The sequence below is a fragment of the Perissodus microlepis genome, chromosome 7 (genome assembly GCF_051167445.1).
Source record: "Perissodus microlepis isolate ML-2025 ecotype Zambia chromosome 7, ASM5116744v1, whole genome shotgun sequence".
NCBI lineage: Eukaryota > Metazoa > Chordata > Actinopteri > Cichliformes > Cichlidae > Perissodus > Perissodus microlepis.
The window spans coordinates 14,562,391-14,584,584 of NC_140467.1; the positions used below are offsets into that span (position 1 = coordinate 14,562,391).

The 22,194-nt window shown below is 40.1% G+C and overlaps 2 protein-coding genes across 10 annotated transcripts in view; one reads left to right on the top strand and one right to left on the bottom strand.

Moving 5' to 3' along the window:
• Positions 1–6,761, top strand: part of tjp1b (tight junction protein 1b) — a 71,198-nt gene extending 64,437 nt beyond the window's left edge. For 8 of the 9 annotated variants that reach the window (XM_084933686.1, XM_084933687.1, XM_084933694.1 and 5 more), the window contains 2 exons: positions 879–1,022; positions 4,912–6,761. In XM_084933686.1, coding sequence (XP_084789812.1) covers positions 879–1,022; positions 4,912–5,006 — 239 coding nt within the window. In that variant the 3' untranslated portion in view covers positions 5,007–6,761. The remainder of the gene's footprint in view (positions 1–878; positions 1,023–4,911) is intronic. The other variant, XM_084933688.1, reaches the window with a different exon arrangement.
• A 1,938-nt stretch (positions 6,762–8,699) lies between these two features.
• Positions 8,700–18,066, bottom strand: slc27a2 (solute carrier family 27 member 2). The gene is made up of 10 exons (XM_084933704.1): positions 17,518–18,066; positions 14,821–15,030; positions 13,158–13,316; positions 12,918–13,042; positions 12,634–12,828; positions 11,774–11,864; positions 11,468–11,666; positions 11,109–11,206; positions 10,893–11,023; positions 8,700–9,494 (listed from the first exon to the last, which is right to left on the bottom strand). Exons 1-10 carry the CDS (start codon positions 17,993–17,995, stop codon positions 9,318–9,320), a joined length of 1,863 nt encoding a protein of 620 aa, XP_084789830.1. The 5' UTR covers positions 17,996–18,066; the 3' UTR covers positions 8,700–9,317.
• Positions 18,067–22,194: the final 4,128 nt, after the last annotated feature.

Consider the following 22,194-nt stretch of genomic DNA (forward strand, 5'->3'; position numbering starts at 1 on the left):
TCATGAATTGAAAATGGAAAAATGATTTCTGTATTACTGAATATAGATGTTTTCCTCTAGATCACATTAGTCTGGAGAGAATGCCTGCCACCTCTGAAAAACTCTCTCTGGTCCCCAGTGATCAATTACATTACTTAGTGGGTTTGTGTGGAGAGCTGTTTTGGAGTATGTATTTGTTTTTTCTGGTGCCCTGGTGGTGGTGGCGGGGCCTGCCTTGTGGTGTGGGGCCTGGCCCGGATGGCTGGCCTTTTTTTTTTTTTATTGGGGGGGGGTCCTGGTATGAGATCTAGGGCCCTGGTGCCCAGGGTTGCCCAATTCCCTGCAAGGGGGTCTGCAGGTACCCCCTTGCATCATATGGGGTGGGTTGCCCCACATGGGGATGTCCTGCCTGTGCTTTGTGATTTCTGGGGTACCTGCAGACAGTTTGAAGGTTGTTCAGTTGAGAGAACACTTGTCACTTGGCTGTGGTCTGGATTGGGAATTGTTTGTCTGGGACTCAGGCAGACTGAGTGGCTGACTGAGACTTCTCTGTGAGGTGCAAACAGTGGGTGCTTCTGCTTGTTTTGAGTACCTGTTTGTATTTTATATGTTTTTTTTGTATTTATGTGAGCTGTCAGACATGAAAAGCTTAAAAAACAAAGTTTAAGTTTTGCTTTTCTTGGTTTTGAAACTCAAAGAGAATTTCTACAACTATCCAATATAGAAACTACTACAGAAAAAAGACCCTGAACTAGATAGGGAAATAAACAGTGGTTATACTGGTGGTTACACACTTTTAAACAATCATATATTTCTTATTTACTACGATGGCCTAATAACAGACTATTAAATCGGGTGTTTGGTTTGTGAAGTTTAACTCTGGTTGTATATCTGTGCAGGAGAAACGCTGCTTAGTCCGCTGGTGATGTGTGGCCCACATGGACTCAAGTTCCTGAAGCCGGTGGAGCTGCGCTTACCTCACTGTGCGTCAATGACCCCTGATGGTTGGTCTTTTGCTCTAAAATCCTCCGACTCCTCGTCGGGTACGCTGTCCTCTCTCTGTCCTTTTGGGGTCTGTGTGCAGACTTTGGTGTTCAGCAAAGCGAGTTCATTGCTTTCTGAATCAGTTTAACACTCACATCTGTTTTCTGTTTCCCCCCCTCACCTTTTTATCATGCATGTGCTGTTTGGTGGTGGTGTTATTTATTTTGGGCTCTCTGTTAGTTCCAATTAGTTATATGAACTATAAACAGACATAAAGAGCTAGTATTTGACAAATATCAAGTATTTTTAATCTTGAAAATCTTACCAGCTGACTCTGAATCAGTTTTCCGACAGAAGAGGTTCCACATCCAATTTAGTATGGATGAAGGTGCTGCTGTAGACAAACACCAAGTCTGTGGGTTGGATGACATTATAAAACTATCATTAGACTAGGGCTGCCACAATTAGTCGACTAGTCACGATTACGTCGACTATCAAAATCGTCGACGACTAATTTAATAGTCAACGCCTCGTTTGAAGCTTTGTAAGATCACAAAAGACGAATAAGTAGTAGGATTTAAGAGTGTAATAACGGACTGAAACAGAAGATGGCAGCACTGCATGTACAAGGATGCCAGCTGCCGTTAAACCCCGAAGAAGAAGAAGAAGCTGCGTCCCAGAATTCATAGCGCGGCCCTGCTCAGTTTCCAACAATGGCGGCAGCTAGTTAGTTTTAATATTACTCTTATTATTCTTTCTGGGTCACAAAATAAACGTTTAACATGTTTTCAGGCGAGAATGTAGCTTCGTAAACCTCAAATATCTGCTCAGTTTATCAAGACACCACATATTTTCAAAAGCGCTCCGACGTTTTCGGAGACGTCTGTTACCCACTAGCTCGATAGCTAGCCGGGGGCAAGGCTCACTAGAGCCCATGAGAACACCGGACTCCCGGCAAATCGTTTTCAAACCCACCACCGTCTTTCACTACTCAGGTTAAACATGATATATAAGTCACTTAGATAACTTTAAAATGTTATTGTTTGGCTTTTTTTCAGTATTTTATTTGTTCCTGAGTAAATCGGTTTGGCTGAGATTAAAGTTATAGTTTTTACACAGCTGAATAAACGTCAAGCAGACAACTGATTATCAGAAGTGTGAGATGCTCGAGAATATACTCCGGTGTCCTGTTATATTTTAGATAGCAAGGAGCAGACGGCTGAGTTTATTAAACTCCACCGAAACAATCTGCAAATTTCATTAAAATTATTATTATTATTATTATTATTATTATTATTATTATATTTTGTGTCCCGTTTGGATCTTTAGCCATCAGAATTGTTGTCTTAAGGCCAAGAAAGATGCCAAGCGGATTTATTTTACCAAGTGGATCATCATGGCCTTGCGATATTGGTCCATTTGATTGACCTTTATTATAATTATGAATTTATTTTATTTTCGGTTGCTACAAACGGGATTTCATTAAAATTTAATAAACTATCATCTTGTCTTTATTTTTAGTTAGCACATACCTTAAACACTTCAAGCTGTAAGCTAATGATAGTTATATAAGAGCAGGTGCATGCTGGTGCAATAATCTGTACGTTTTACGTCCAATGGATGCATGATCTGATTAGTCGACTAATGCAAAAATAATCGGTGACTAGTCGACTATCAAAATAATCGTTTGTGGCAGCCCTACATTAGACCAAACGTTAACATCGCTGGCCACAAACAATTCACTTTGATCTTAAGTGGGCCATACCAATAAAACTTACCTCTGTTTAACTACACATTTAATGTCTGTGATGTCCTATTATAATTTTTAAAAATGGTAATTTCAGCAGTATTTCTGAGTTTTTCTACAACATCATAAAAAGCTGCTGCAATAAATGAAAGTAATCTGTTAGCACAACTTTTGTGAAAAATAAATATGTAAAATAACAGTAGCATAAATGTCGATTGGAGAGGTCTTTATCAGTAGGAAGAGCTGTTAAATGTATGAAAAGTTAAATGTAAAAAATTCATGCCGTCTTTCACATTTTCCAAAGCCATCCAGTGCACCTGATTGGAGTCTTTGATTCGAGCCCTTATGTTTGAGGTCCCTGGTCTAAACTGTTAGATAAGAAGTGATACCAGTGATACTGGATTTCTATTCGTTTGGAGCCAACACCCAATATACGTTAATTAAAAGGAATTATTAAAGGAGCTGGCATCATTATGTTTGGATGTCTCCATAATTGTGAAAACTGAGAGTTGTATACTATAGAAAACGAGTGCTTTTCTCCTGATGCTTTTCTCGAAAGTATCCGACCATATCAAGCAGATACATACCAAATATGAACTCACAACCACACATTGAACTTTTCTTTGAGGAAAATTCCAAACAGGACCTCATTCCAGCTGCTTATTTTGGATGGATTTGCTGCTTTTCCTATGGAATATTAAACAGGATTTCTCAGAAATGTTGAAATTTTACAGTTACAGAACAAATGCCCACTTGTTTGATTCTTGGTCTTCATTTGCTGAATTTTTATGTTTAATGTCACAGTTTGTGATGTTTTACGTGCCAGATAAGTGTTGTGACCAGTAAAAAGATGTTTTATGAAATGAAATAAATGTATAGGCATGTTAACTGATCTAGTTTCAGAAACCTTTACATGAGTATCCTATCATCTATACTGTGACCGTACTTAAATTCAGATGTAAGTCAAGATGTAGGAAAATAGGGTAATGTTTTATAATCAAGGTATAAGATAAGTGCTTGGGAGATCTTGTCTTTAAATATAATCTATTGAGAAGTCACTATGAGTTGTATGTGATTAGTTTGTATATAGTGAATGTCAGCTATGATTTACTTAATACATTATCATATGTCACCAAATATGGTACAATCCAGCTATGAAGAAACCAATTTAAATAATTTCCCCTAGTGATCAATAAAGTATTCTGATTCTGATGCAGCTGTTTAATTTGCCCCATTTCATAGTTATCTGTTTACCATAGTTCCCACAAACCAGGAGGAAATCAAAGATCGATAGTCATCATGCTCCGCATGAACAAGTAAAGGCTCATCTTCAGTACAGGAAGAAAATGCAGTATAGGACTGAGCTCTGTGGTAAAGATTGAAATAAAATATAAAACTTCCTCCAGAGCTGCGTTAATTCATGGCACAGATTCAACGAGGTGCTGGAAACATTCCTCAGAGATTTAGCTTCATATTGACATAAAGTCTAAAGAGGTTAAAGCAACACTTCTAGTATCTAGAACAACTCGAGTCCTTGACTGATGCAATTCAGTTTGTAGCCTGAAACCACCTCTTGGGTTCTGCTCCATACTGACACGATAGCATTGGATATTTTCTCTTTTTCAGATCATTCCCTGTAAACTTGAGGTGATTGTGCGGTAAAATCTGAGTTGATCAGCAATTTTGCAAAATGCCCAGACCAGCCCCTCACTGAGCAGTTGAACAGGTGCACCTAATGAAGTGGCCAGTCTGTGTATATTTAGACACACACTCAGGGTTCTTGCTTTTAGTAAACTTTTCTTATTACTAAAGTAATTAGTTTTTGATTTAAAAATGACAGTAAGGACTTCAGATCACGAGGCAGCACGTAGACACTAACTTGGCGCTGAATGCTTTTACAAAGGTCAGCCAGGTGTACATGACCTTTCAACTGAAGTCCTGCTAGTTTGGTTGCTTCTAAATTCATGTGTGGAATAAGTATGTTGAAATTCATTAAATGAATTAAGTATTACTTAATTACATGCACTCATCTGAGGAACATAAATTCATGAAACACCCTTCATTAAATTATGCACTATCATTTGAAATCACCAGCCTTTGCATTTTTATTAAATCGCGTGTTTCGAGTACCTTCAGTTTCAGTTTTCTGTATTTTAAAGCTGCTCTCCATCAGCTGACGTCACGTCTCTTGTTCCCCGCAGGTGATCCCAAAACTTGGCAGAACAAATCTCTCCCCGGAGACCCAAACTACCTGGTGGGTGCAAACTGTGTGTCTGTGCTCATTGACCACTTCTGAAGAGGGCAACAGCTGGCCTGTTACTGAATGTGATAAAGCAGGGGACCCGAGACTCCCCTGCCGTGCCCGCTCCGCGGTGCAAAATGCTCAATGAAGTATGAACTCAAACTCACGTTGTTTACTGTGCCCAAAATTTAAAAAACTTAAAAAAACACACACACAAGGAGAGTCAAGAGTCCAGCATCCCCAAGGCTGTACTCGTTCTTTCTTTTCTTTCTTTTTTTTTTTTGGTTTGGTGCTTACAAGGCTTGCAAAAAATAAAGATGAAAACGTTATTTAAACAAAAGGAACTGGAGTTGGAATGCATGACCAGTGCCACAGACTGAATAATCACATTTTGACATTTTTAGCTAATTTTGTAAAAGTTCAGAGCGGTGGAGAAGGTAAAAACAAAACAAAAGAGGATAATTTTGAAAACTTGTTTAATATTGCAGTGGGATTTTTGCATACTGTAAAAATAAAAACAAAAATAAAACAACAACAACTCACAAACAGCAAAGTTTGTATATGCAAAACTTTTGTTTGTGAGTTCTGTGGTCATGCGTTTCACTCATGATGGATCTCTGAGGACTTGAGAAATTGCTCAGCGTGACTCATGAAGACGTAGGCATCATCGAGATTTAAACAAAAAAAAAATGAAGAATGAAGGTAAAGTATTAGTATCAGACACCCGCTCGTCCAGCGGGGTTCTCTCTGTTTCAAACGTGTTTTTTGTAGAAATGTTTTACCGTAGATAAATATACTGACTTGATTTTACAAACTCCTGCTGTCTAGAGATCTATGCATGTGCTATGACTCAGGTTCAGAAGCCTGCTACTACTAAGTTCAACACATGAGAAATCCCATCGTACACTGCAAGCAGTGATGCCTTATCTGCATATTAACTTTTCAGTGAAACTTTAAAACATCGGTTCCTTCAGTTGTAGCGATCACTACGGAAGAAGCAGAAGAAGAAGAAAAAGAAGTTGTCGTCGTCGTTGTCTCTGCATTTTCTCCTAAAAACGGTGAACTCGGATTTAGCACACGAGAATAATTGAGACTGATGAAAAAGGTATGCTTTCTTTTACTGCTATGCATATGAAGTCTGAGGAAATACAAAAAAACAAAACAAAACAACAACAAGCTAGAAGATGTTTAAGTTGTGGCTGTACATAATGCTAGCATATGGCCTTGGTTCTCTGTAAATGAACTTTTGTACATCTTTGTTATTTTGTATAAAAGAGAAAATGTTTGTTTAAAAAAGAGAAAGCGGTTACATTGGTTATGTTTGTATTCTGGTTATACCCCTGAGCCTTGGAACTGACATAAGCAGTAATAAGTCCGACTTTTCTACCAACGTATACACACACGTACACACATTACAAACATACACACTACTTAAGGCATTTTTAACTGTCAGAAAACTTTTTATTCTTATTTACAAAATAGAGAAGTGCTCGGTTTAAATGATTTTAAAAGACGTATTTGAGGGGGGCTGCTGTGAAGAGTGGTCCCTTCCTTTCTTTGTGATACTGGATGCTGTATTGTGTGCCCTGAAATGTATTTTTGTACTAAGACAATTTATTATGGCACATCAGTACTATTTTTCTTTTGATATGACAACACTGCTTCAACCCGACACTAGTTTTTTGGTTTTTTTCCCCGTGTGGCTGACATTCTTTTTATTTATTTTGATTTTACTTTCATTTGTTTTCCTTTGCAACACATTTCTAAGTATACCACTGTATTACTAAATAAATTCATTTATAAAGTAAACGCTGCCCAGATTCCAGTGTTGTGTTGTTTCCCACGTCTTTTTAGATAGCGACACAGCAACACCAGTTTATTTTCTGCCAAATGGATCCGAGATGATTCCCGCGAGGGTTCAGGAGTTGGCGGCTGTTTTTGAAATAATTTATTGCTCAGTTTTGAGTTTTCTGCGCCTGCCTGCTAAAATGTTCCATCTGTGAATGTAGTGAGACGTTGGGGTGGATTACTGTTCACACAGCGATCTTAACTCCCAGTACTGGATTTTCTGGATTTTTGCATATCAGGAAAAAAATCAATAAGAAGGCAAGTTAAAACGTGTTTCTAGAAATGTTTGCATGTTTACTAAATGATTTATAGAAACCCTTTAAGCAGCATTTAACACTGAGCACTGCTGAGCACATCTGCAGCCTTTGGACTGCTGGATTTGAGGAACTTCTCGTCTCCTATTTGACAGGAAGCATCTGTTTACCGTCTTCCCCAGCCTAGGTTTTCTTCAAGGACACTTTGGCTATATTTATCCTTTTCTAGATTATGTACACTCATAGCACCATCCCGCCACCGCCTTATTGCATTATGAGGGTTTTATCAGGAATCCAGTAACAAGTGCTGTTGATCAGAGTATTTTTGGAATTCGACTCATAAGATCGAGAATCTGTGTGCTGTGAGTTTGAATGCTGTTTAGTAAACTCAAAGTAGGTTGTCAAACTGAATTCATAATCCATTCCCTTCACATACAAGGTCTTGAATAATCAGGCACCATTTTATCTTAAAGACCCCATAATACTATACCCACCACTCTACAGCAGTTCACTCAGACTGCGGCCTCAGTTGTTGTTCTTATATTTAAAAGTAGAAAAGCAGCGCCTTCAGCTTCCAGGCTCCTCTTCTGTGGAACCAGCTCCAAGTTTGGATTCATCAGACAGACACAATCTCTCCTTTTAAGATTTGATTAAACTTTACTTTGTGATAATGTAGATAGTTGGCGCTGGATCAGGTGACCCAGAATCCTGTCTACACTGCAATAGGCCTAGGCTGCTCGAGGCTATCCATGATGCAATGAGTGTTCATTCACCTTCTTTTCCCCTCACTGTGTTTTATACACCTCTCTGCATTTAATCATTAGTTGTTAATAATCTCTTCCACAGCGTGTCTTTTGTCCCATCTTCCTGGTTCTGCCAGTGGTTTCTTCCTGTTAAAAGGGAGTTTTATCTTCCCACTGTCACCAAACAGCTTGCTCACAGGGGGTCGTTTGATTGTTGTGGTTTTCGCTCTATTATTGTAAGGTCTTTACCTTACAAAAATGGAGCGCTTTGACTCAACTGTTGTGATTTGGCTCTATATAAATTAAACTTGAACTGAATATTACTCTGAAGGCCTGAGTGATGGAGCTGTGGAGATGGCTGGCTTTTTCCTGCAGCAGTTTAGCTGCAGTCAGGATGGAGTGAACGTTTGGTCTCCTCATTCAGTCAGCTTTCTGGATCCATCATAAACAGTAAATGTGGTGCTTTTACATCGTCCCCCCCCAACTGAAATTCCTGTTAGGGCTCTACCAAAAACCAGTTCCAGTCTGTGGTGCTCTGTTTTAAATATTTTCTGATCAGAGTATCTGGGTGGAAAAGTTCATTGACCTTCTTAGAATTGCATCATTTAAAAATCCATACTCTAGTACTATACAAGTGTAACTATTCCACATAAAATGTTTTTGTCATATTGCTGTAGGCCCTGTGATTTGTACAAAATAAAGGTCAATAGGATGGAATAACCAAACTTGATTTTTCCTATATAAATTCGATTGGTTTAACCTTTACTCTGCAGTAGCTCAAGGGAGTCATTTAAGACAAAGTTCAGTGTCAGACAACATTTAGAAATATCTTATCAGAGTTCACTGATCTCTGCCTGTTTGTCAAGTTTTTTTTATGTTTTTTTTTAAAAAACACAACAGAGTGTGACAGAGTTCGTCTGATTTATGTCAAAGGTTGTGCAGATTAGTCACCCCGCAAGCCTGCCTGGAGGTTCCTCTTATTGTGCACAAACGTAGTTATAAGGGCACAACGGCAGCTGCTACATTAACACTTCAGCACTTCAGGGCAGTGTTATGCAATAAAACTGTCAATTTACAGTGTGTGTCATCAGTACACAAACAGATAACGCAGTGTCTGCTTTTACCTCTGTACAAAAGTCCAGTTAGGTAACAACAAATCCCTACATAAGAGATACAGTAGATGTTGAAAGGTCAATATCTAGACTCTGTGATATCGGACCGGAATGGATTAAAAGAGCTTCAGTCCAATGTAAAAACAAAGGCCATTACAGTAAAATGTGCATGTTATGGTTAACTGTCCAAAGAATTAATTAACGAATTAAGAACACAGTGAGTAGCACATACTCTCTGTATCACATAGTGTCACTGTAAGAGGTGAAGGTAGCTGTGCTAAAGATGAAAACCATCTCTTCAAACGTGACGTTTCCGAGTCCGTCCCTGAGATTAGTGTCTGTTAAGATCCATTATTGTTATTTCTTTGCAAACAAAGTGGCTCAGCAGTGACTACTTTAGCTTCTGTGTTAGAGTTTGACTTCCTTCGAGACGACTGCTCTGTAGATTTCTTCGGTCAAGGGCACATAAGTCTTTTTTTCAGGATCCAGGAAGTATAGAGGATCTTTGATGTGAGCTGGGTTGAATCCTTCCTCCACCAACTTCACTTTCTTCATCTTGAAGGTTCCCGTCATCTCCAGGCAGGGCTGCAAAACACAGTTTGAAAGATGTTTTTGTGTCAAGCTTTAGTGTAGAACAAAAAGCAAAGAAAACCAAAACATAATTAAGATAAACCGCCAATAACAATGCTGTCAATCAGATCAGATATCAGCTACAAACTGCAAAGCAATATTACACAGTTATTATTAGAGGACGGCAACATTAACTCAAAAGAGATAAGAACACGCCGGTGCTTCTATCAGTCAAAAACGGGAAACTGAAGCTATAATTCACACTGACAGATCAAAGTTCACTTAGAAGATTGGAAAAACATCTTCTGGTCTAACGAGCGTCTTATTCTGCTGCAACAGTCAGATGGTAGGGTCAAAATTTGGTGGAAAGAGCATGTAATCATTGCTCCTTCATGCATTGGATCAACAGTTAAGGATAGTTTCGGTGTAATAGAGTGGGGGATATTTTCTTGGCTCACTTTGGGACCCTTAGTATCAACTGAGCATCGTTTAAACACCACAGCCTATGTGAGCATTGTTTCTAATGTCCATCCCTGTATGACCGCAGTGTATGCATCTTCTGATGGCTTCTTCCAGCAGGATAACGCACCATGCCATGAAGCTCATATGATCTCAATCGGTTTCCTGAACGTGACAGTGAGTTCACTGTACTCAGATGGCCTCCACAGTCACCAGATCTCAATTGAGTAGTGTGTTTGAGATGTGGTGGAATGGGAGCAGCAGCTGTGTGATGCTGTCAGGTCAACGTGGAGCAAAGTTCCTGACAAATGTTTCACCTTGTTGAATCTATGCCACAATAAATTAAGGCAGTTTTGGGGGTAAAAGGGGGTCTGTGGTGAATGTATATTAGAGTAATTTCCTTGGTACATAAATCCAAATATTTCATAGTTAAAGTAGCTATAGAACGGTCCTGTACTGCACTTTCTTGGGAACTTTCTTTTTAATCATCTCCAATAATTTTATCTGGAGGGCACATCCTCTACGGTTTTACTAAGTCATGAAAATATTTGCCAGAGTCAGCATTTCTTGCAGCTGTCCCTAACCCTGAAGGAAGTGTTAGGGTTATATCACTGCACTGCCTTCCTGTTTGGTTCAAAGGAAAAATCTGAAATCCTTAATATTTGTCTAGAAAAAACAACATTGGGACCCAATGACACATCTGATTTCTGATCTGCATTATTGGTGATCTTACACAGTAAAAACTCAGACTCGGATCCACGCACCGCTTCAGCCATCTGGATTTCAGACACCAAGCGTTTAGCACGTTTAGCCTTTGAGCATGCACTAATTAAAAGTGGAAAGGATGAACTCCGTAAGTACAGCAGAATCAGACCACAAATTAAAACAATATCTTTAAGCCATAGCAGCCCGTCTGGTCTGGATGTGCACGTATTATTTATTTATATTTATTACCTGAATCCTGATGAATCTGGGTCTCGCGTAAGCTGGGAGGTAGTTGACGACCTGCGTGTACGTGGCCGAGCAGTCGAACTTTTGTCCTTCTTCCAAAGTGAGAGCTGCCATGCCGACTCGCCCTTCATGACCTTGATTGAAATATGAGAGAAATATGAAATGCAAAGTGCAGACAGCTCCGTAAGGTTTTAATATTTATGACCCGAGTGCGTTTACCTTCAACTTTCACACCGTAAACATTCGCCTCTAATATGCAGTGAACCATTGTGAGAATGTCTGCAACCTCCGATGTGGCGACGTTCTCTCCTTTCCACCTGAAACAAACAACACGAAAAGACTCCAATGAACAATTTCTGCAGCACAGTTTGAACCTGATCTGCAAGTAAACACCTGCACAAAAGGAAAAAAGCCATTTTCACACACACTATTCTAACCAGCTGTTAATTGCATATTTTTATACTTTTAATAGCTGAGAACTAAACCAGACCAAACGGTGACTCAGTCTAGACTCGATCGTCTGGGCAGAACCACAAAAACAAAGCGACAGGTCAACACAAAAATGAGTCACAACTTGCCTGAAAGTGTCGCCGACTCGATCCTGAAAGTACACAAAGTTCTCTTTGTCGAACCGAAGCAAATCGCCGGTGTTGAAGTACAGGTCACCCTTTTTCAGGACGTCTCGAAGCCGCTTCTTCTCCGTCTGCTCCTTGTTACCAGCGTAGCCAACAAAGGGGGACCTCTTTGTTACCCTTCCCACTAAAAGTCCCGTTTCACCTGGTAGAGACATCGGGAAACAAAATAAATCAAAACTCCTTTTTAATTTCACTTCTATCAAACTAAAACTCCTTTAAATTGAACCAGATTTCTCTTGACAGACTCACCTACGGCTGCTTGGATGCACAGACCCTGCGAGTCCCTGACAGGTTCCTCCTTCTCAATGTCAAACTTGATCAAAGTGTAGGGGAAGAAAAACTGGAAAAGGAAGAAGGAAAGAAAACCCACCAGTTAAAATGTTTTAAAAGTAGTGGAACAGCCAACATGGCAGCAACTCTGTGAGGACGCACAAACATCAACACGCTTGTCTCATGCTTGTTTCAGGATTTGATAAAAAAATAGGATTTAGGCTTATCCATGTAACTTTTCTAAGTATTGCAAAGTTGGTTCACTTCTTACAGGGTTACATCACCACTCTGACTTACACTATAAACCTAATCTGCTCTGGAACAGGTTATGAGATAAATAAATCAGATATGTTCTGTGTATGCTGATCTTTCTTCATAGTACAAGGCCTGTCTCTATCTGAGGTCCAGGTAAGTGATTGCACCAAGAAATGAGGGTGATTTTTAACAGATAAAGTTTTAGAATGTAAAGTGCTTAGCCAAGAGAAGTGATTTGAATGATCTGATCATTTAAAAACACTGTACACATAATGGCCTTCATCATTTGTGTGTACAGAGAGTCTGAGACTCTTCTTCATGGGGGACAAACACAGTCAAGTTTTGCTTAAAATATCTGTATGCACTGTTTGTCCAATCAAACGGCCACCACAACTTTAAATGTAGTCGCTCTTTGCCAAGAATCCATGTATGGGTGTTTATTTTCAAATTCAACTCACTCCTGTAGCTGTTGATGACATTTTGCTCCAATTTAATTTAAATGTGATCAACCAATGTAAGCTCCAGATATTAACACAGACATTGCACCACACTGTGAAAACATGCGACTTGCTTCCTTTTCCTACCCGGTGCACAAAGTTGACTCGTCCGACTGCGCCGATCTTGGACGTGTAGTTGATGAAGCCGATGTTTCCCTCTGTGGCAGCGTACAGCTCTCTAACTTTAATGTCTCCAAAGCGATGAAGAAACTCGGACCAAACGTCCATTCGGACACCGTTGCCGATTGCAATTCTCACTTTGTGGTTCTTCTCATCGTCTTTCTGCCAAGAGCGGGATGGACACGGAGATATTCCCCCATTAGGACGGCGGCTGACTGACGTAGCTGCAGACTGATTAGGTTTCCTCTTACCTTGGGCGTGTTGCAGAGATAGCGCAACGTTTCGCCGATGTGCTGCATCACCGTGATGTCATACTTCCTGCAATCATCCCAGAACTGGGAGGCAGAAAACTTTCTCTTCAGGACTATGGTAATACCTGCAAGTCAAATCATATTACACAACCTTTATCTTCCTTAACCACTTAAGCTCCTGACCCAGGCGTGCAGATGCTTTTGCTCTTGTACTCTTGAGAGGATTAAGAGGATCATTACCTCTCTCGATGGCTCCAGTCATTCCGATCAAGAAGCCGGCGCTGTGATAGAGAGGCAGATTGATGTAGAAGATGTCCTCTGCTGTGACTCCACATATCGACTGGAGGAAGGAGGCGGCCCACACCCTCTCATGTGTGACAATGGCTGCTTTAGGCAAACCTTCCAAGGGAAAAGAATAACAGATTGTGCTTTTGAATTAAAGAGGAACAAAGTAGTATGATGCACTTCACTGTGGTTCATTCATTGATCCTGAATCTTCTAATGACTGCACAAAGTAACATTTCACCTGATCGATTATTTAGTTTTCACCATTTAGAGTTATCTGCACCAGTTCATTATGAAAAATTCAGCATCTATAGCTGCTGAGAGTCCATTATATTCACCATCTACTTGGGACTGTTCGTTGCTGAGAAGATTAAATAATGATTCTTCTGTTTTTATCCGTGCTGTGCCGAAGCCACCTTTTGTTTAAACGGACACACTGAAAAAAAGGTGTATTGAAGTCGAGGAGAAAATGACTCTACTTATTCTTAAAGTTGTGGTAAATGGACTTGTACCACGCCTTTTGCCATATCTGCATAAGTTATCAGTGTAAGGAGCAACACTCAAAGGATAAAGGTCACTCTGGACTGAGCGTGAGAGAGGAGTGAAGGAGGACATCTATGTCCACTGTGAATGACCATCACGGAACAGCAGGTTTGGCTTGTGAAGCCAACTATTAGCAGCCTACAATTCAGCTTAAAAAACAACAACAAAAGAATGAATATAAGGCAAAAAGGTAACAGAAGTTGCCAAAAAGCGGACTTATACATCCATCAGGTTTTCTGCAGATCCAAGCTTGTTCAGCACATGGTTGTAAAAGACCGTTTAAGGACTCAACTGGGACTAAATTTTGATTTAAGCCTATTTTCCACCAGCTAAAACTAGTATACCATTTAAAATGACGGTGAATAACAGATGTTCCACTTGCATCATGTGCTATCATGTGCTACTCTTATCTGAAAAAGTTCTGTGGGACATACAGCATTTCATTTAGGCACATCCCTGTAATGGGCCTTGATGGAGCGAAGATCAGCAAGTCTGCATCAGAAAGAACAATTGTGCAGATTTTTCCCCCCTCACCCATTAGTCTGATAAAATTAAATTACCACAATTAAACATGTGTGCAGGCTTCACACAACCAGGACTTAAAGGTTCAGTGTTTATGTTTTCACTTGTTTTAGAGCTATGAAGTAGTGAGAGCGTTCACAGTTTGTCTAAATCAGGCATGTGTAAGATGTGTAAGACACACACTCTGTCACTAACACTGGTACTGTGCCAAGACATTCTGCAGTGTGCCAATAAAGGCAGGAAAGAATAAAACTACTGGCTAGTAAACTGTGAAAACAATACAGAGTGAGGAAAAAAAATCCTGTAACAAGAAAACCCCAGGGTTCACATTTTATCAGTTAGGAAGCTGTGAGTGTGTTTGCTTTTTGCCTTTCAGCAAATGTTATTGCCCACAGATGACCACGTTCAATTAACACCCCTCTCCAAGAACAGAAGGTGTGGCTGAGCACAGATCTAGTGTTTGAAGCTTGATGCACCTCATTAGCTTGACTGTTATCATTGCAATCTTATTTTGCGTGCCAGCGTTTGTTTCAGAGCAGTTTGCTGTTGTTACCTGTGGTCCCAGATGTGTATATGTAGAGAGCGGTGCTCCTGATATGGATGTTGGCCCTGAGGTCCCGGGACAGTGGCTGATCTGAGGCCTTGGAGATCTTGTCAGACAAAGCGGTGATGCCCTGCACACTGCAGCTGTCCGACATGAGGTACACGCTGATACCCCGCTCCCTCAGCGTCGGCAGGACCTCCTCCACAGCATCCTGCAGCTCTACAAATAGACAGTAGCTTTCAGCTCAACACAGCCCGTCATAGCGCTGTGTTGCCAAATGTGGCACATGTGCACCTACACATGTGGGCCTGTATCATGTATCCCCGATCCCACTCGGATACAAGCACATGGGGTGGGAGGTTCAGCTCTCATGCATGCATTTCTTAGTAAAGGCCTTTTAAGTTCTATAATGAGAATGCAAAGAAACACGTTTGCAAGCTGAGATTTTTCTTCCGATGAAGTTACTCTTCAGTGTGGAGCATAAAGAGCTCCCTTGTTCTTTAATCATTCACTCATTTCTGCTCATATGTGAAGTATTCTTTTTCCTTTTTGCAAATGTTCATCCGTTCAAAACTGCACTGCCACAGTTGGAACCACCAAAATAGCTTAAACACTGCTTCTCTTCTATGTCTAACCATAATAACCAAACACTGGCGTTCATGTAATTTGTATGAAACGTGCTAATCAAGATCGTATCCCCTCCATATATGCAGATATAGAATAACAATTAATCGATCCAGCAAAAATGCACTTCCTGCACTTTTTTATCTATTTAAGTTTATCCTTACGTCTAACTTTTGGCCGCGACTAAAGCTGATCAATAATAACCTTTAACCCTTTAGAGCCGGTCGGAGCGGGCACGCTCTGTTTTGCGTAACTATTTTTAAATCCCGGTAGCTCTGCAACCACGTAAGCTAGCGCAATAATTTTTTTTGCATATGAAACCGGAGGAGTTGTACTTACATCTTATGCCATCAGCTTGTCCTAGGTCACGGTTTCCTTCCACATATAGCTTTGCAAAAACTGCATAAAAAGCGCTTGCAGCAACAAAAACATAATATTCCAGAAACACGCTTTGCCGATCCGATCAGCTGTTCATAACACTTCCTATGTTGGAATAGACGTCAGCGCGAACTTTTGCATGTCCGCCATTACCTGCCCGAAACCGGAAGTGACGTCATTTTCGCGGAAATGTAGGGGGTTTTTTTACCATCAGGGCCTCAGGGCCTATACTGGTGTTTTTAAAAGTTATCTTTGACTTTATGACTTTCTGTGTCTTTTCTGGGATGCTTAGGACTCATATTGCACTGCTGGAAATAGTTTATTTTGATGCATATGCTGCTTTTTTGCAAATTTGCAGTATAATATTTATTTTCGTTTTTCCTGCAGTATATAAAAATTGGTGTATTTCAAAAATAAAACTATGAAGACACTCAAAATAAATTTCCTGTGGTAGGAAACTATTTTGTGCAACTTTTTTGTATTTACAGTTTTCAGGGATAAGCCTCTTAAATTTCTCTAACTAGAGATATATGTTAAAAAAGCAAAAACGATTTTCAATTTTTTTGTAGTTTATTGCACTTTTTTGCAATTTATGTAATTACTATGCACTTAATGAATACATATTATTAAAATCTGGGCTATAATTGTTGTATTGATGTATAGCAACTTGAAATGCTCCCAAAAATGGCACCACACCATGTAAAAATATAATATAAGCTCTGGCGGACTTGGTTCTATGGTAGGTCTTAAAGGGTTAAGCAGAGGTTATTGATTGGGACTGATCTCAAACAAACGTTTAGGTTTATGTCGCAATTTACTCAAAGACCGGCTAGCTCAGTTTTTCCTTTGTGGAAGCACTGAGTTTCTAGCTGGAGGTTTTTATAATTAAGCTGGAAGTACAGCATTCATGTGGCAGGTGGTGCAAAGCAATTTATTTTTATTATTATCATCCATGTCTTCTAGTTTAATTTACAGACAAAAAAAAAACAGGGAGAAAGTCTCTGACGCAGGTTCACTGTGCCAATAAAACTGCGATCATCTGAATAAGTGCACCTTTGTTTGGCATTATCGTTCATCACTGACAGATGATGGAAAAGGGCCAACACTGCACTGTATCTAATCTTAAGAGTGTGAGTCAGAATCTAGTCAGTCTATCGGGTCCTTCCAGCATTTATAGACCACGTTATGATCTGATCTCATTATTGCATTATTCAACAATCATTACCTGCAAACTAAATACAGCTGTCAGAGCAATCAGTGCATTTAAGGAATTAATATCCATCTGCGATGCAGTGCGGAATAAAGCGTACTATGTAAAGTGGCAGGACAGATGTGACGGGGTGAATTATATTGTCAAGTAGCCTGCAAAATCTGCACTGAGCAGTATCTGTTTGCATTCATTTATAGAATTAATATAAACTGTTGTTTATAAACTCTTTATTTTAACATCTTTGATGCGTAAAAGGGTTTAATTGAGACCCACGTTTCTCTTCTGCAATGAATTGCGTGGTCAAAATCATTTTACAAGAAGAATTAATAATATAATATCTGAGGATACTTTCCGTACTTGCACAAAAGCCAAGCATTAAGAGGTATCTCTCACTTGCTGTCGAACTTTTAACTTCGCAGTCCTGTGGGAGACGCGTCAAATAACGAGAGCCTCCTCTGGCCCGACGCAATAATTCATTTCTCGCTGTATCTCACCTGAGGAGGCGATGATCACTTTGGCCCCGCAGCAGGAGAAGCAGTGCAACAGGGACTTGGATCTGATGTTGAAGTTGAGCAGGGCAGCCGGGCAGCCCAGCTTCGCCAAACCGAGCCAAGTCCAAATGAAGCTGGGCTCGTTCGCAAGGAACAGGGCCACCGTGTCCCCCTCCTTCAGCCGGGCTTCAGCCTGCAGGGCTCGGGCCACCTTGTTGCTCTGTTTGTCCACTTCGCCATAACTGTACGAGCGACCTTCGAAGTGTACAAAGATCTTTTTGGGGTGCCTCTTCACTGCATCCAAGAAGCAGTCCAATATGCTGTAAAAGGGCTTGATTTTCTTGTATTTGGTTAGTCTGATGCCACATTTAATGCTCCTTAGGATGTACGCGAAATCTTCGCCAAAGTAGGGACAAAACGCGCTGATGTAAAAGAAACAGAGAACTGCCAGTCCGGCCAAGACGCTGAAGCAGATGTACATTTTGCAGAGCGCTGAAAGAATAAGTGGGGAGAGGCAGAGGAGGCGCACACTGTGCTGCTCAGTCAAATTTGTGACAAAGTTCACCGTCTCGACCCGGGGCGGTGCTCGGATCTGCCCCGCTGACCCCTCCTTCATTCCGGGGAATATTTTTCAGTTGCCAAATCGAGAATTTCCACTTCCACTTACAACCTAACTGTTGATGTTATGTTGCATTTCCCCCCCCATGTCATGAAAACGCCTTCTATCGTGGTAAAAAGTGGGAAAAGCGAGCAAACAAATCGGTTTGGCACTTTATTTAGAAGGGAGACTGAATGGATTGTGTTTCAGTACATCAGAATGATTTATGCGAATAATTTCCTCGTAATTATTTCTAAACACAAACAAGTGGGAGAAGACTGAAATCCACCCACGCATATTAACAAAAACAGTCATAAACGACGGACAGCGAGTCCGTAAATGGCAACCTTCATCATAAATCCGCAATCTGAGCGGTGGTGGGCGTGCACCAGTGCGCCTTCTGTATTCGTCTGCTGATTTATGGGGAGGAGCTCCTCTGCGAGTTACACAAACGCTCGCTTTTTATTCTCTGGGGGAGAAATAACACAAACATCTCGCCGCACCCTGCTACCAAGTCTGCGCTTTCGGGAAAGATTTGTGATTTTAGTGTCAGATATTACCGCTGTCCTGCAGATTTGAGGGGTGTGTGAAATTGCTGAGGCTGTTTCAAAGTGTGAAACAGGGTAGTAAACAATGCTTGTTTCCAGTAACAAGCTTGTTTTTCCCAGTAAATCTCTATAATCTGTAATCTGTATTTAAAAAATAGAGAAAAGCAGCAACTCATTCAGTGAAAATAGGTCAAGCTTAAAGGGAACACAAAATCTAACTTCACTTGATGTCTTTATAGTGTTTGAAACTAGAGACCGACACCAGAAATCCACCAGGAAAGCTTAATTTACTCATAAAATCAGACTACTGTTAGCAACTAGAGGAGCCACCCCCTGCTGGCTATTATAAAGAATGCAGCTTTAAGGCCTTAACTTTTCAGATCTGAAGCTTCTCCATAACCAGCAATACTAGTTTGCCTGTTTGAACAGTAGTCATGGCTACTATTCATTGTGGTCAGCTTAGGTGATGTGTTTGGAAACAACAGGTATTACCAGGTGGTCTAGTCAGTTACTTTCTATTTAATTCATTTAATGTCATGTGTTGTAAAGACCCATCTTTTAGCACATCCTAGCACACCCACTCACTTCACCAGATGCACCTTGTTTAGTTCTCTCACCTTTGATTGGGTGTGGTGCTTGTCCTTAATTGCACTCACCTGTCACACCTTATATAAGGACTGCATTTACTTTTGGCTCACTCTCTCTTCACTCCCACATGGGGCGGCAGCAGAGGTGAGGTTCTGTTTGGGTTTTTGATTTTATGTATTGTTTAAGGTAATGAGTAACTTAAATCTCTGTTTTCTTTCAGCATTGGCAGTCCATGTGTGTCTTTCCTTTATTGATTTGAGAATAAAAGGAGAACCCTGTGAACAGTGTTGGTCAAGTTAATTGAAAAAAGTAATCAGTAACTAATTACTAGTGATGGGCAGATGAAGCTTCATGAAGCACTGAAGCTTTTCATCCAATTGGTTCACCCCAGCGCAAAGCGTCTTGAAGCTTCATTTGCTCTAGTAGGACACCTACTGGACGTAAAAATATTAGTTGGCATGAATTTGAAGAGTGTGGCCTTTTGCACACAGCCTGTAAATGTCAACAACAAAAGGAGTGTGTAAAACATCTATATTGTAGTGATGCAGTATACTGTGTATATTTATACTGGCAGTATGGAAAATGATTATTTGGAAATGCTTAAAATGGAAATTATCATTTACTGTGAGGTGAGGTGTGGTTGGGGTGTGGACAGTGGTTGTGCTTTTGTAACGTTGAGGTATGGACAGCTACAGACTGAGTCCTGCCTGTTCACATTTTATTCTGTAAAAACAAAATTTTCACTGCTTTTATGACCTTTTTAGTGGGGAGAGCATAGCTAGGATTTAATGATTTAACAAATCTTTTAAATCCTTTGTCCTCCACAATGCTAAATGGCTGGGAGTCCTCAATCACCATGCTAACCAGGTCTTCATCTATTTGAGATTCTTCTCCTGAGGAAAGACAACAAAAACAAAGCACAAATATAAATATCACACACGTAACTTATTACAGTTGTATAATATTGTTATATCATTTAGTAACATTACTGCATGCTATATTATCATGGCATTTGATGGCTCACCTGGTCTTGCTCCACAACCGGTATTCCCCCTATTCTCATGCAAAGCTCTGTAGTGCCTAAGCATGGATGAGGTGTTGTTGTTATATCCCAGCTCCCTGGCACATAGCAAACACTTCACCTTGTACAAAAGTAAAGCCGCTTAACATAAATTGTATTGCACCATCAGTATTATGAAAATACATCTTCTGTAGAAATTTACATACCTTGTTAGGAGGAATAAGATCAAAATGTTCCCACACAGGGGAGGACATCCTCCTCTTCTTAGCTGGCTCCATTCTCTCCTGACTTTCTCTCCTCACTCTCATAAACCTCCAAACTGTCTCCAAACTCTCACTAACCGCAACTCTCCATCAAACACCCACATTTTGAATGAAGTCTGAACATTGTTTATAGCTCTGTCAAAGTTCGAACCACTTCATGAACCAGTCACGTGGTACAGCCGGGCAGCGAGGCTTCGGACGTCATCATTTTCAGCTCCTCCCATAAATGAAGCAAGCCTCGATACGCGCATCGCGGAAACGCCCCCTCAATTACTCGACACAAGCTTCGAAGCCTCGATACAGAACGTCACATCACTACTAATTACTGATTACTTCCCCCCAAAAATAATCCCGTTACTTTACTGATTACTTATTTTCAAAAGTAATTAATTACTTAGTTACTTTTTAAAAACACGATTTACAACCTGAATAGGTGATAAAGCGATAGATCTTTCAGCCCAATTCTACTTTTTCTGCATAATCCATCATACAAAATGTAATCAAATGGAAAAGTCCCTTTTTAAAACTTGTTTTATTAGTTTTAATCTTTTAACTTTATGCATCAAGCAAAATTTTAATTATATGCAACATTCTCTGACTTGAAGAAATTAGTTTAATTAGTTTAATTTTCTGGACATTCCAGCACATAAAATATATTTTTTTGTGTGTTTAAATTCACTCTTTCAAAAAGATGCAAGTAAAACACAGCAGAAAATAAATAAAGTCAAAGACTCAGCGGTCCTTTTGCTCTATTTTCACCTGTAAAGCAGGAGTAGGGTAGGCGGAGGTTTACCCTGGTGCAGGTGTGCCGCAGCAGTCAGTGGAAGAATCCGCGAGTTTCTCTGTGAATTTCCCATTACGTCATAGCGCACTCGGTGCTTGCTTGGAAGTTTAGGGGGGGGGTTTCGCTGTAAAAAGAAGTTTTCTTCCCACGCACAACGGACACTAATGTTTTTGTCACTTTTTATGGAATTAAACTCAAAGTAAGGTCAGTACTTCCACGCTTTAAACGCTGCACACTCATACTCTCTCCCGCACTCGATATATGATCCATTGTTGATCTGCAGACAGCTGTTACGTCACTGTCATGAGACATTCTTGCAAAAAAAATCACGGTTTTAGTAACGCAGTAACGCAGCGTTCCTACGGGAAAGTAACGGTAATCTAATTACCGTTTTTGCAATAGTAATCCCTTACTTTACTCGTTACTTGAAAAAAGTAATCGGATTACAGTAACGCGTTACAAGTAACGCGTTACTGCCCATCTCTGCCTGTGATTGATTAGATGACTGCTTATTCTCATTCTAATCAGATGAGCCCATGATGCTGATTACTTAAACCCTGAGCCTTCCTTCATAACATCATGCAAAACAAAAATAAATAACTAGTGACGTGGCCCATGTCATCCTGTCAGAAGTCACACAGATCCACACAACATTCTGCTCAGTGACGTCGCAAACTGTGCGCCAGTGCTGCTGACTACAAATGTTGATGTAGAAATAAAACATATTTGTAAGATTATTCAGCCCCACACCCCCAGTCAGCCAGATCATCACATCAAATAAATATTGTTTGAAGTGACAACGAAAAAAATCCAGAAAATAAAATTGATATGATTGTTTTCTGAGGTTCAGGCCAGTAATGAAAGTGTATTATCAAATC

Excerpts from the sequence above, each read along its gene's own strand:
- slc27a2 (XM_084933704.1), bottom strand. The coding sequence starts at position 17,995 with ATGTACATCTGCTTCAGCGTCTTGGCCGGACTGGCAGTTCTCTGTTTC. Across the intron at positions 15,031-17,517 it reads AGTGATCATCGCCTCCTCAG|AGCTGCAGGATGCTGTGGAG; the intron begins GTGAGATACAGC and ends GTCTATTTGTAG. Across the intron at positions 11,207-11,467 it reads CGAGTCGGCGACACTTTCAG|GTGGAAAGGAGAGAACGTCG; the intron begins GCAAGTTGTGAC and ends TGTTTGTTTCAG.